The sequence below is a fragment of the Callorhinchus milii genome, unplaced genomic scaffold (assembly GCF_018977255.1).
Source record: "Callorhinchus milii isolate IMCB2004 unplaced genomic scaffold, IMCB_Cmil_1.0 Scaffold7, whole genome shotgun sequence".
Classification (NCBI taxonomy): Eukaryota; Metazoa; Chordata; class Chondrichthyes; order Chimaeriformes; family Callorhinchidae; genus Callorhinchus; species Callorhinchus milii.
Genome location: NW_024704748.1, coordinates 11,584,675 through 11,598,775, shown reverse-complemented (window position 1 = coordinate 11,598,775; position 14,101 = coordinate 11,584,675). Strand labels below are relative to the sequence as shown.

At 42.3% G+C, this 14,101-nt stretch overlaps 1 protein-coding gene across 1 annotated transcript; it reads right to left on the bottom strand.

The window, feature by feature from the left end:
* Window positions 1-1,468: 1,468 nt before the first annotated feature.
* cunh10orf53 (chromosome unknown C10orf53 homolog) lies at window positions 1,469-6,885 on the bottom strand. The gene is made up of 3 exons (XM_007898377.2): window positions 6,792-6,885; window positions 3,424-3,543; window positions 1,469-2,667 (listed from the first exon to the last, which is right to left on the bottom strand). Exons 1-3 carry the CDS (start codon window positions 6,883-6,885, stop codon window positions 2,603-2,605), a joined length of 279 nt encoding a protein of 92 aa, XP_007896568.1. The 3' UTR covers window positions 1,469-2,602.
* Between the last annotated feature and the right edge of the window lie 7,216 nt (window positions 6,886-14,101).

The window sequence follows — 14,101 nt, the reverse complement described above, 5'->3', positions numbered from 1 at the left end:
TGATAATCGCGAGCGTTGAATCAAAGAACCAAAGTTGAATCTCTAGCAGTTGCAGCTGCATTCTCGTATCGTTGCAGTTCTTCTATTCTTGTCTTTTATTTTTTTCCTGTGTTGCTGGAATTTTGGAACAGTTGAGGTCGAGTCCAAATGGCTTAAGACACAGAACCTCGAGTAGAAGTTCTGCCTTCCTGGAGGAGCGGAAAACATAGTCGCTCTTTCAATAACTCGAACCGAATGCTCATATGACGAATTCTGACTGAACAACTTAGTTATACTTCTTTTATAATTGTCCTTTTTTTTAAGACACATCAGGGTGGTCGGTGCGTGTCTGCATCTTCTCATCCATCTTATAATTGTTTTCAGGCTGGTTTAAACAAGCAGGGATTGCCCTTGAGAACAGTACCCAGAAGGTGACTCCAATCAAAACAATGCAAGACCATGGCATTGACAACTAACAAGAAAGCTGCAGCTGTAATACAATAAATACCTTTCTTCTGAACCAATTTAATTCTTCAAGGCTCACACTATCATTTTTGTTAATATTTTATCTAAAATTATAACTACCGCATCACATAAATCATGCTTAGACCGAAATTCTGCAATTTTGCTGATTCTTATTAGACTTATAGTGTCTATAAATCATTCCAATACAGACTAACGATTGCACAAGCATTTCTAACTGAACTAAAATGACCTATTAAACAATAATATAATTCTGATTGCAACATTTATTTTCAGGCATTCACTAGTAGTTGCATGTCTGTTAAATCTTAAGAATGCTCAAGATCAGCATTTTCTACCTGATGAGAAGAATTAAGGACACAGACCTGTATTATTTTAATCCATTGCACAAAGCATTGGTTTGAAATACTGTTGCTACTTAGCTGTATGTATTGCTCATGGGGTCTTATGAAACTATGTGCTTGTGTATGTCAGTGCATTGAGGAGAGGGAGAGAATTCAGCTATTCTAAGGATGGCAAGATTCTCTCTGGGTAAAGTGCTCCTACATTATCAATCAACCAGAGTCCTTTAGCTGTTATTTGGTGCATTGCACTTTTTAAGATCCCAGTGGAGCATCTCTGCAGCACCAGTCTAAATATCTCATTAGAGTAATATAAATTCAGCATGTGATGGCTCCTGAAAGCTGGATACAAATATTATTTTACATAAAAGGAAAATGTAAAAAGCTATGACTAAAATGCGCACTTGTTTTATGTTCTTTGACCCATTTTTTCACTTTGACTTAATATGGTGATTTTATTAAAATATTGAATAAAATGAGTTCAGGAGTATCCGACTGACATTAGACAGTGCGTCCAATAACCAGGGGAAAATTATATATGGAAGCTATAAGTTGTTTGTAGCTTGTTTAAGAGAGACATTTACAGTGTGTTATTCAATTAGTTTGCATTTAAAACAATTTCTAATTCTTGCAATTCTTGCAATTTGCGAAGTTTGCAAACTTGATATCAGACCATAAAGAAAGGTCATTTGCTCCATTAAAGACATTCACTGGACAATGTTAAAATTATTCTACCATGAAGTAAAAGCTTGCTGATATTTCTGATCGGAAATGATCTATAAAAATAATTAAATTATTCTGAGGCATAGCTGAAAAGCTGGCACTAAACAGTATCTGTGGCCCATTTGACTATGTTGTGCTTAGCTTTTATTCCAATTCAAGGAGCTTTTATGTTTTTGATACTGGATAACAAATTAATCATTGCCTCTCTGGTACAATTGAAGCTCCTCTCTTACTGCTGTGATAGATTTTTTAGACTTTAGAATTGGACTTCATTGAACTCTTTCTGAGATTGATTCTTTTCTCCCTGTTCGACAAGTGTGTATTCTTGTGTGATGATTGCCTAGTACAAACATTTCTAACTTCTTTTCCCATACATGTGATTTTTGCTGTCACAAATTCATTGCTTTTGTAAATAATTTCTGTGATTTCCTTTTTTTTAAACATCTCAACTGTATGATCAGTATCAACACTTCCAGAATACAGAATGACATTCTGTAGGTTTTTCTGAATGGGCAGAACATCCATGTCCTTAAACATTACCTTATTATGTATGTTTATAAAAGTATTTGTTAAAAATAAACATTGACCATAGTGCAGATTAGATTTGGTTATACACTTATGCCCTTCCTTCCAGAGACTGAGTTGAAATCCCAGCTATCATCATTTGAACAGACCTCAGTCTTCACTGAACTTGCTTCAGAGGTGATCGAAAAGCTCTACCTCTTTCTTGAGGAGTGCGAGGTATTGTTAATATCCTACCACTGTCCAATATTTTTATCATACATTATAATTTTAAAATGTGCTTAAATACAAAACCTAATATAGAAATAGCATATGCAGGAGGATTTTATTTTTCTGGTAATGAATACAGAGAAATGTAGTTGCAAAAATTGTCTGAGCAGTGAAATGTTGCAATTACGTGGTTAATCCCTGGAGAAGGGTATAAATCATCAGCATAAATAAGAAATTCTGACCAGATACCAAAATGCCTGCCATGAGATGGCTGGAAGAAACACTTCATTTCCTTGTAGGAGGGAAATGTGAGAATATAAATGACAATGCAGCTTATCAACTAGTCAGTAGGCATTTCTCACTGCAATCACTGCTTTTGCACAAAGTGGATCCAATAGTCCATCGCCTCCTGTAAAGAAGGTACATGCCAAGTAAAAACATTAAAAAATATATATTTTCACATCAAAGAGAAACATGTGCTATTTCCATCCAGTAACATTTAAAATTTGTTTTCCAAACTATCTGCTAGCTGTTTATATTTTGTTATAGAATGCGACAATGTAAGTATAGTGGTCAGACATATTACATATAAGTGAAAATTTGGATGAATTCTTTGAATCCGTACTTTAAAAAATGTAAGTTGATTGTTGAATGTCCCTTCCAATAGATTACGATATTGTTCAGACATTTTCCATAAGAAATCGACACAGGGACTTGGACAACTTGATGACAGGACATTATGAATATCTCCATTAGTTTATCGGAAATCAAGTTTTCCCATTGGTGGAGCTATAGGAATTTATATTTAAATAAATCATAGACCTTTGATGTGCTGTATTGTCTATTTGTTATTTTGTGGGATGAAAAAACGTGAGCAGCTGGCTCTGAGAAATTATCCTGAATAATACAACAATATCCTTTTGAAAATAAGGTACCTAGTGGTTGCAGTTTAATCATTCACTAATATTTTATAATCCAATTGCTCATGAGATGCATTGAATATGAATTAGGTAAACTTTTTCATAAAACTTTAGATATTTAAGAGTCAGTGTTTGCCCCCAAATCCTTTACAAGATTGTATTGAAAAAAAAGTTATTTAGTTAAAACATTTAGAAGTATTCCATCACAACCATTTTTGACTTTTGAATATTTTAGAATTACTTACCAAAATCAAATTCTTTAATGTTACATTTGAAAACAGACTCTCCTTTCACAACCAGTTCCACTGTATTCCAGTCAAGAAATGGCTCCAGGATGCAGCGGTGACCATCCTCCTCTAGAGCAGCTAAAACAAAGGAAAAAACAAATGTGCCCTGAGATCCCCAATAATTTTTTATTTTGGGGGGGTCAGCCGGGTGTCCGACACATGCAGAAAGCCATCACCATGCTTAACCGTATCCAAACCAAGCTGAGATTTCCATGCATGGAAATCCCAGAGATAGATTGTTGGAATGGAATGTGCACTCTCTCCCTGGAGGGATGCATCCTGCTTACCTAATTCCGTAAAGTATTAGGCACAGGTTGGCAAGAGCCAAGGACCCCAGAATGTGCATTGGGGTACTACTGCTGGAGTTTAACCAGCTAAAACCACATAGCTTGTCAATGATATTGCTCTCTGGCAAGCTTTCCCGTTGCTTGTCCAGCTCAGACCACCCTACCCTACGTTAGGGCTTTGGCTTGCAGGGTTAACCATCCAGGTCCTGCCATAACCCAGGCTGGCTATGCTGTCATCAGCAGTGGAATACTGCCTGGCTCAGGAACCAGACTATCGAGACTGCCACAGAGGACTGGCTCGATTCTGAAATTTTATTGACAGGCATGTCACTTTGTAGCCAGTTCAACTTCAAGGAGACCCAGCTTAGCTTCCCCACCCCACCTCTCACCCAAGGAGGATAGTCACTAGTTTATCGTTCGATATCCGACAAGCGTAAGTTTGAGCCCTCACAAGGTGGATGGTAGGTACAAGGAACTCACTGTGAGCTTCCCAGTGGGCAACACATCTCAGCATGAAATGCGTGAGTATTTCCACCATCTTCCTGTCCACAGCTCAGGCACACATCCCTTCCCATTGAGTGATGATTCCACCAATTGGAAGTGTGGAGTTTAAGCAGCAACTGCTTGCCTCTGTGCAGGCCAATGGATTCCAGGCAGTGGACATACTAACATGTGTTCACAAACTTGGGACTCCAGGTAGCGCCTTCCAGCAGCTGTCCTCCTGGGGCCTCAGAGTTTCCTCAACAGCTCTCTGGCAGCCATCTGCCTTCAGTGCGGCGATAGGACCTTTACAGGACAGTTTGTGACATGTGAACTACATTGCTGCTTCTTGAGGTCCAAGTCCAATGCCCTGTACCAGGCGTACTCAGTATCAGCTGCTTAATCCAAGGATGTTCTTACGATTCTGATGTGGTGAGATTGTTGAGGCAGGTTGAGGATGCACAGGGTCCAGTTGAGCGCACAAACCGCTCACGCTCTCGTTCTGTAGCCTGAAATGCATTGAGGATGTGGACTTCCATCCCCTCCTGAACTCCAATCTCAGATCGAACCATTTGAGATCCCGGTGCCAGTCGACGGCACAGAAGGTTGGCCTTTTGGCGAGGTCTGAATCTGGGCACTTCTCAAGGACGTCCACAGTCAGATCTCTCACTTCTGACCCAGTTGCGTCCATGAGCCCACTCAGCAGTAGCCTTGTACCACCATCCGACCCAGTCTTCCTCCGAGAGCTCGCCTGGTCCGAAAAGATCTTTTCATTCATGCAGCCTTCTCTGCCTCGCAGGAGCACTTCGTCAACATTTTTGTGTTTGCAAGTGAGTGGATTCACTGACAGACCGATTCCAGCCGTGCCTTTGGCCCAGGGTGGGGCTGTACATTTGTTAGGAGGGGCTGCCTCCGTGCAGTGTGCTCCCTGGGTCGGGCTGCTCGGCAGGGGCCAAGCCATTTTGGTGAGCAGCAGTGAAAAAGGCTTGGCCCCTCACAAGCAGCCCCTCCTGACAAATGTGCAACCCGCCCTGGGCTGAAGGGCGAGCTGTGAATTGAAAAGCGATCCAGGAAATATTCTAAATATCCTGTTGATAAATAGAATGTTAATAGAACATTTCCCTTTTTTTTGGAATAATCAGTCGTTGTGGAATGGTCCGCCAACTGAGTTACGTATCCGCTCTGCTTTTCCTCGCTCAAGTACAATTCCGAAGAACTCCCTTTTTATGCCCTACTTCGTCGGTTGCAAGAAATGCAGAATTTAAATAACCTTTACAGTTCCATATCAAAAACAGCTGAGCAGAACTGAGCCCACATGCGGATTGTATGAATCGAGGTGAAAAGCGCTGATGGAAATTTATCATAAGGCCGAGAAGAATTTCTAGACATCTACTCATACTGTATTTCCATGATTCCATATAATTTTGGTTAGGCAGTGGAATCTCAGTTATCTTACTATTATAATAACCATTTCTGCCCTGAAACAGAAAACGCTTAGTACGAGATGACAGGATTGCTTGGACATAAATATTATTATTATTATTGATGGGCTCTGCTCATCAAATCTGCTCGGCTCCTTCAGTCCAAGCTTCAATGACTCCAACCTGCTTTCTTCCGCAATTCAATTATTAACTGGCACTCACACATTGGAAAGATATCTCAAAATGCTTCACATGACATAGTGTAATGCGTAGTGACTGTATTTGCAGGTAAATGACCAGAAGTAATTTGAAACTACATGTAACAAACAATGCAAAATGATTGCATTTGAAATCGACTGCAAAAAAAACCCAAATACAGTAGAAATTTGATTATCCACAGTTAATCAAAATTGGTGAATATCCTCGGTCCCACTGAATTGAAAATACCAGTTAAAAACACTTCAATAAAACGTATTCATTACGAGCAGGTTTGTATTCAGTAACTGAAAGGGATATATGGCCACGGTTTAGGTCACTAAACTTTCTTTTGTTAAGTTCAGGCCAATGATTTTTCTCGCAAAGCGAACTTGGTCAACTCTCTTTTGGGGGAATATACACAGTGACTTCGAACAATTAATATAGGAGCTTCCCCTGGTGTCTGCGTGCGAACAAAAGTTAGCCAAGTACATGCACGAGAAACTGGAAGCTCCACCAGAAGCTGGAAGGAAGTAGCGATCTTTACAACATCGTTGTCTTTTTCTCGAGAATCGGTTTATTTACTCCGTACCGAAACCTTCGTATTCTCCATAACTGCAGGAACGTGCCCCGGTGCCCCGGTGCCCCGGCACTCCCGGCGCCCGGGACCCACCGAGCGCTTTCTGTTTCAGGGCAGAAATGTTCTCCCAAATACATTTCGGAAACTTGCTGTCGAATCGAGAGTAACTGGTACCGGGGGTAGACTCGGCCATTCGGGGCTTCGGATTTGATTAGGTTTCTGGTTAACGTCACGCAAAATAGACCCGGGGGACGGGGGGGAGTGAGGGGGGGGGGTCGGACCCACCGTTTAAGTACTGATTGAAGGCATTGCTGTTGGCAGAGAATTATACTGTTGCTGGGTTCAGATCCAGTCCTCTCTTACCCCGCAGCCCCTCCAGGCGGAATGTCCTGAAATCCACCACCCAACACGCCTTGTAGGGGCCGTAGCGAATCGTGACCAATGCCTCCTTCGGCATCGAGACGAAGGGTGGGGGGTGGTGGTGGGATGGGGCGGTGGTGGGGGTCCCACGACTTGAGGAGACCTCCAACTCTGAGCTCTGCTCAACAACAACAATGCAAACGTTGCTAAGGAAGTGAAATCACTCACGAAAGTCACAGTGATGGAAAACATCCGGATGGGGTTGGGGGGGGAGGGGGGTATGTGCAGCAACACAGCAATGTTTCCTTCGCAGCTCGGTTCTGTTTGAAAGGTGGCCCTCTTTTTTTTAATCTTGTCTGGAGAAAAGCTTCTGCTCTCTGCCTTTCCCTTTCAGGATTCTTACGGCTCTCTCCATAATTGGTGGACGTTGTTCAGCTCTTCAGAAAATATAAACAAGACACGTTGGTGTTTTTTTTTGGGTGGGTGGGGCTGTTTGAGTCCGACATAAAATGCAATAGTTTACCTTTGGTAAATAGTGTTTTAAGATGTTTTTGTCCTCCGGTTTCCAATGCAAAACGTATTGGTCAGTCCCATCTTTGGAATGGAGCATTGATCAGTGGGTGTACAGGGAAGCAACGTGTGTGATCATCACTCCTGTCTCATTAATATTGGGTCTGTAACTGGAACTTCACTCTCTTATTTTTCAGTGTGTTGAAACATCTGTCTTTTGACGAAGAGAAAGTTCAAAATCTGCTCCATTCCTGCCCAATTCATAATTAATTGCAACTTCAATCACTGCACTATTCAAGAGTGAAGTTTCAGGGGATTTTTTAAAATCAGAACAGTGAAATCTCACCATCTGTTTTTGTGTTTGCTACTCGGGCAGCTGGTTTGCTGGATGTTCAACTTATGGAAGTCTTGCTGGTTTTGGAACAACTAAAAAGAAAAAGTTCACTATTTGCATTGAAAATAATTCTTGGTCTGATTTGATCTCGTGCCTTATGTCGCCAAATCAATGAATATTGCTGTTAAGTATAGTCACTATATTTGTAGGTGAGCATAATAATAATAATCCTTGCATTTGATATAATGCCTTATCACGTCCTTGAGACGTCTCAAAACGCTTCACACAATATACTGTAAAGTGAATTGACTATCTTGTGCAGCCAATTGTACACATGTTACACAAACAACCATGAAATGAACAACCAATTTTATCTGGGGGATTATTGGCTAATTCAGCAAGAAAAACTCTTAAACCACCACCAGTGCAGGCAGAGAGGACATTGGTTTAATTGTCATATGTCGGACGGCACCACTAACAATTAAGCACTCTAATGATGTTGCACTGGAGTGTGAGCCAAGACAATGTGATCCCAAAGTCCCGATGTGAAGACTTGATAGCTTGAGCCCATAACCTTCTGACTCAGAGGTTAGAATATTACCAACGTAGCCACAGTGATATCCAAATTCAATTTAAACCAGTTGTTTGGTCCTAATATAAGCACTATTGTACATATAAATATATGATATATATAAATATATCCCACAAAATGCACAGTGAATTCACTTTATATTCTGTGAAGCGCTTTGAGACATCTCGGAAGACGTGATAATGCGCTATAACAAGTGCAAGGATGATTATTATTATATTGACGGATCAGTAAGTCCCCTGAAAATAAAGTGACACTTTATAAGTTGCTTTCTGAGTTTTCTTTACCTTTTGGTTTGTTGTTGATTTATGAATGTTTGAACAAAACATTCATAAATTTCAATCAAAACTAAGCCAAATAAAAAAAAGGGTACAATGTTTACACTGTAAAAACAGCTGAAGCGTTGAGAATGTTTACATATTGGCTGCACAAAGTTTATGATCGAGGCTTCTGTCCCTTGTTTAAACAACTGCTATATTTCTTTGGGAGCATCATTTACAACTAGTGTCAGATTTAATTTTGATACATTCTTTGCCACAGATTTGAGATTTTATTGCAGTTATTGCTTTGAGTTACACCTATATGTGACTGAGATTCATTTACACAGAGCCACTAAAAACAGGCTCTTTCTCTTGCCATTCTTTCATCGTTTTTTTAACGTTCCGATCTGTTGACAGCCAGGATATCTGCTAATTAGCTACCGGTACTTGAACATGTGAGCTTATCGGCATTCTGCTAAAGTGAGGCCCTTTAATTAGATAATTCAGTTGCTCGAGTATGACATTTTTAAAAATAGCTTAGATAATACTGTATTACAAAACAATTACAATACAATTTACATTTATAGAGCACCTTTCAGTTGGGACGAGATCTGAAAACACTTGATATTGCCAGCTAGGTACCCAAGCTGGGCCTGGGAGCTGAAGTGGGAGGGAAGGGGAGAGATGACCAAAAGCAGAGTCAAAGAGGTACATCGAGGCCAGTCTTGAAGAGGAGGAAAGGGGAAATGAGTCAGAAGGAGTTCCTGAGAGGGGGGGGGGGGGGGGGGGGGGGGGAATGGCTGGTAGCCCATCCACCAATGATAAGGCAGATAGGGTAGGAGACATGAAGCAGACTACTGGTTAGCTGAGTGAAGAGGTCAGTAGGATTGAAGGAGGTTTCAAAGGTATTAAAGGGGCAAGACTATGGAAGGATTTGAAGATGAGAACAAGGATCTTGAACTTGATCTGCTGGGGGATATGGAGCTAGTGGATCTGAGCGAGGATGGGGGTCATATGTTTACAGAGCCTGGTGTGGGAGAGTACATGGGCTGCACAGTTATGGATGGTTTGCACCCTGTGTGGGGAACAGCTGGGGAGTCTGGAGAGTAGACCATTGCAGTCAAGCCTGGATGTGATGAAATTGTGGATGAGGGTCTCAGCAACCTAAGGGCAGAGATCAGTGGTGTCCTGGAGGTGATGGAAAGCTAAAAGTGTAAGAGAACAGATGAGGGTTTGAAGCACAGTTGGGACTTGATCCTGACAATTGCACATTTGATTAACTGATCTATGATCTATTCTGGCATGAGGGGGTATTCGGTTACAAGTTTAATTTTCTTTGTAAATAGTGGAGGATTGATGGACATCATTTCTATGCTATTTCCTATTCTTAAATTATTTAATGGTCATATAATACTCATCCTTACATTTGATATAGAATCAAATGTGGTGTCCTGTAGCTCAGTGGTTAGAGCATTCGCCTTGCAAGAGAGAGACCTGGGTTCGATTCCCGCCAGGGCAAAACCTTGGGTAAGTTTCCTTGATCCGTACGCCTGATAATAATCCCTCAAGACAAAAACAATAATAAATTGGTCACTTCAATCCACGACTGTTTGTGGGACACTACTGTGCGCAATTGATGTCTGGAAGATGTGAAAAGCGCTATATCAAATGCAACGATTATTATATTATTTATAGAATCTTAAGAAACTTTAAAGCACAGAGGAAGCCATTTGGCCCATTAATTCTGCAAGGCTCTCCTAGCAAGCTGTTCATTCAATCCTATTGTCTCACCCTATCCTCATACCCTTTCAAGCCTCTGTCTTCATAGATGCCACCCCTTGTGATTATAAATGCAAGTTGTTGTTGTATCTTTCATATGCCTGTCAACCTCCCTCTTAAAACTCAACATCTCAGAACATCTGAAAGAGCTTCACAGAACTGTGTATTTTATAGATGAATTGTAGCATACTGCACCACGCAATTATCATTTAGTTCCTATCTGAACTGGAAAAATTCAAGAGCCTTGCTGCACATTTTGAGCTCATGTTACCTAATAGCTCTGCTGCTGAAGTAACTTTCAGTAAAGTAGAATAAATACTGCAAGTTGGCCATTCTCCAAAGCAGATCAACGCAAACTGATTCAGAGATGCTGTCTGACGCCATATGTAATACTTTATTCACATTGTTGGTCCTGGACCCTCAGAGTGATCAATGCTTCTGTCACTGATTAACTTGTAAATGTCTTGGCACAGTTCTCTTGGTATGTTGTCCTGTAAGGCCCAAATGGAAGCCTTAAATTGATGATGTTTGTGCAAATATTATTCAGTCTCAAGACTTTTCTCTTGAACCGAGCATTCGATCATCTTCCCACCCCTCCTGAATCCAACCCCACAACTGAGATGCAAATCCTTTACTGTCCAGCACCTTGGGACCACTTCTGGATGTGAAAGGAACTATATAAATGCAATTGTGATCTGCGTACTGGAGTAATGAACAGTTTTTTTTATTTCTTGGAAGATTGATGTGTGCAATTCTGACAGAAAAGGTAATAATAATAATCCTTGCATTTGATATAGCGCCTTATCACCTCTTTGTGACGTCTCAAGGTGCTTCACAGAATATACTATTTGGTGAATTGACTGAATTTGTGGGCAAAACGCAAAACAAAAGGACTGAAATAATTTTTTTTTGTTTGGGTGGGCTTTGGGGTTGGAAGGCTACAACTACAGTTGCATGTTTACCTGATAGAGCTCAGCTGACTGAGTGGGTTCACAAAACCACAGCAAAAACAACCAAATTTGCCATTTTCAATTCAAGAATGTTTTCCAAAGTGAAACAATCTTTGCTATACTTACTGGACGTAAGGTGTATGTCTTGCCATTACATGCATTTTGCTTTTTGTCTGTCATTTGTAATCATCCTATTATTGCAAGCTAGAGCAAGTTTGACACAGTACCAATTATTCCCTTTGAATTCCTTAATGGTAGCTTAATAAAATTTTGTAGAACAACAATGTATATTTATTTTGTACTCTTCACGCAGGACTATGTGAAATCCTGTAGCATAATGATTAGAGCATTTGCCTTGCAAATGAGAAGATCCGAATTTGATTCCCGGGCAGGGCAAAACTTAGGCATGTTTTTTTACTCCACAGACCTTGGTTTACCTAGCTGTAAGTAGGAACCTGGTTGTTAGTCGATTGGCGGATAATAATCCTTTCAAAAAATTAATTTGATCACTTAATCCATGACTGTTTGTGGGACACTGCTGTACCCAACTGCCTCATTTTGCCTACAAAATATACAGTCAATTCTTTACAGTATACTCTGGGAAGTGCTTTGAGACATTTTGAAGAAGTGATAACACGCTATATCAAATGTAAGGATTATTATAGCATCTTGGGGTGCTGTACTGTGGTAGGGTTGCATGCTGAACAAGCTGTAGGGAGAAAATCAAAGTCAAACAAAGATAACAACAACAGGATTACATTTGTATAGCGCCTTTCACGTCGGGAGGACGTCCCAAGGCGCTGGACAGTGTACATAGTGTAGCATAGTCAAAGAGGTTGGTTTTGAGGCGGGATTTGAAGGAGGCTAAGGAGGGGGTGAGACAGAGTGATTGGGGGATGGAGTTCCAGAGGTTGGGGGCAGTGTCTGAAGGCTCTCCCGCCAATGGTGGGGCAGGTGGGTCGGGGGACGTGGAGTACAACAAAGATAACAACAACAAGATTCCATTTATAGAGCGCCTTTAATAATAATAATAATCCTTGCATTTGATATAGCGCTTTTCACGTCGGGAGGACGCCCCAAGGCGCTGTACAGTTGGGTCAGGACCCGAGCAGGGGGGAAATGGTCAGGGTGAGGGGAGGGAAGGGAGGGAGCGTGGAGGGGGTAGAGAGTTGAGAGGGGAGCTGAAGGCACGGTCAAAGAGAAGGAGGAAAGGGAGGAGGCAAGGCGAAGGCACTGGAGGACAGAGTTCCAGAGTAGGCCAGAGCCGGATGAGCGGAGGGAGCGGGCGGATTGGTAGGGGGTTAGGAGGTCACAGAGATAGGGCTTGAGGGCTTTGTAGGAGAGGACCAGGATTTTGTGGGACTGGAACCTCTGAAGGATAGGGAGCCAATGGAGTCGGGCGACAATGGGGGAGATGGGAACATGGAGTTTGGTGCGGGAGAGGACACGGGCTGCAGAGTTCTGGATTATCTGCAGCCTGTGGAGGGAGGAGTTGGGAAGGCCATCAAGCAGGGTGTTTGCATAGTCGAGCCTGGAGGTGATGAAGGCATGAACAAGAGTTTCAGTGGCCTGGGGGGTAGTGGCGGAGTTCAGCGATGTTATGGAGGTGAGAGAAGGCAGAGTGGATCATGGCTTGAATGGGGGGAAGAAAAGACAGTTGAGGGTCGAACAAGACACCTAGGTTCCTGACTGGCTTGGTGAGTTGAAGTGCGCAACCATGGAGGTTGATGCTGTCAGAGCCTGAGGTGAAGAGACGCTGGCGCAAGTCAATCAGGAGGGCCTCAGTCTTGTTCACATTCAACTGTAGAAAATTTGCCCTCATCCAGGACTTGATGTCTGACAGGCAGTCTGTCAGGACAGCAGTGGTCCTGAAGTTGAGGGTGGAGATAGAGTTGGGTGTCATCTGCATACATATGAAAGTTGACCCCATGTCTGCGGATGATGTCACCAAGGGGCAGCATGTAGATCTTAAAGAGGAGAGGGCCAAGGACAGAGCCCTGGGGGATGCAAGAAGTGACAGTGCGGGGACTGGAGGAGAAACCGTTAGAGGCAACAAAGTGGAGACGGTGAGAGAGATAGGAATCGAACCAGGCAAGGACAGGTCCGCGAAGATTAAGCAAGAAGGAGAGGCGGTGTATGAGAATGGTGTCGAAGGTGGCAGAGAGAGATCGAGCAGGACAAGGAGGCAGAGGGAGGCCTGATCACAGATGTTCAGAATGTCATTAGTGACTTTGACCAGGGCTGTTTCCATGCTGTGGGCAGTGCGGAAGCCGGATTGGAGGGGTTCAAAGAGGGAATGGCGAGAGAGAAAGGAGCAGAGCTGGGTCACGACGACTTGTTCCAGGACCTTGGAGAGGAATGGGAGGTTAGAAATGGGGCGGTAGCTGGAGAGTAGGGATGGGTCTAGGAAAGGTTTTTTCAGGATGGGGTGATGACAGCTATTTTTAGGGGGGTTGGAACTGAACTGGTTGACAAGGAGAGGTTGATGATGTTGGACAGGAAAGGGGCCAGAAAGTGGAGCTGGGAGACGAAGAGAGAGGTGGGAATGGGATCGAGGGAGCAGGTGGTGGGTTTGAGTTTGTGAACAATCGCGGAGAGGGAAGAGGGAGAGATAGGGTTGTAGGACTATAGGGGGGGATGGGTGGTGGGGGATAAATTCAAAGCACAAAATACTGCAGATGCTAAGGTAAGTTCAATATATTTAGAAGTAAATGTACAAAGATGCACTTTCACTCCACACCCAATCCAGTTGGCAGAATTTGCTTTTTTGCATAGCCTGTTTGCCTGCACAATACATTATGCCAGTTTTGTTTTGAGTATTGCCTGTCATGATGGATTTCACTGAAATGGTTAGTAATGGTCATGTGCATGCCAGATCCAGGTTTGAATTC

What these genes read in the sequence shown, in the direction of transcription:
- cunh10orf53 (XM_007898377.2), bottom strand. Translation starts at nt 6,885, where the DNA reads ATGCCGAAGGAGGCATTGGTCACGATTCGCTACGGCCCCTACAAGGCG. An exon ending in CCGCCTGGAGGGGCTGCGGG is followed by an intron (nt 3,544 to 6,791) that starts GTAAGAGAGGAC and finishes CCTTTGTTTTAG; the next exon opens with CTGCTCTAGAGGAGGATGGT. An exon ending in CATTAAAGAATTTGATTTTG is followed by an intron (nt 2,668 to 3,423) that starts GTAAGTAATTCT and finishes CCTTCTTTACAG; the next exon opens with GAGGCGATGGACTATTGGAT.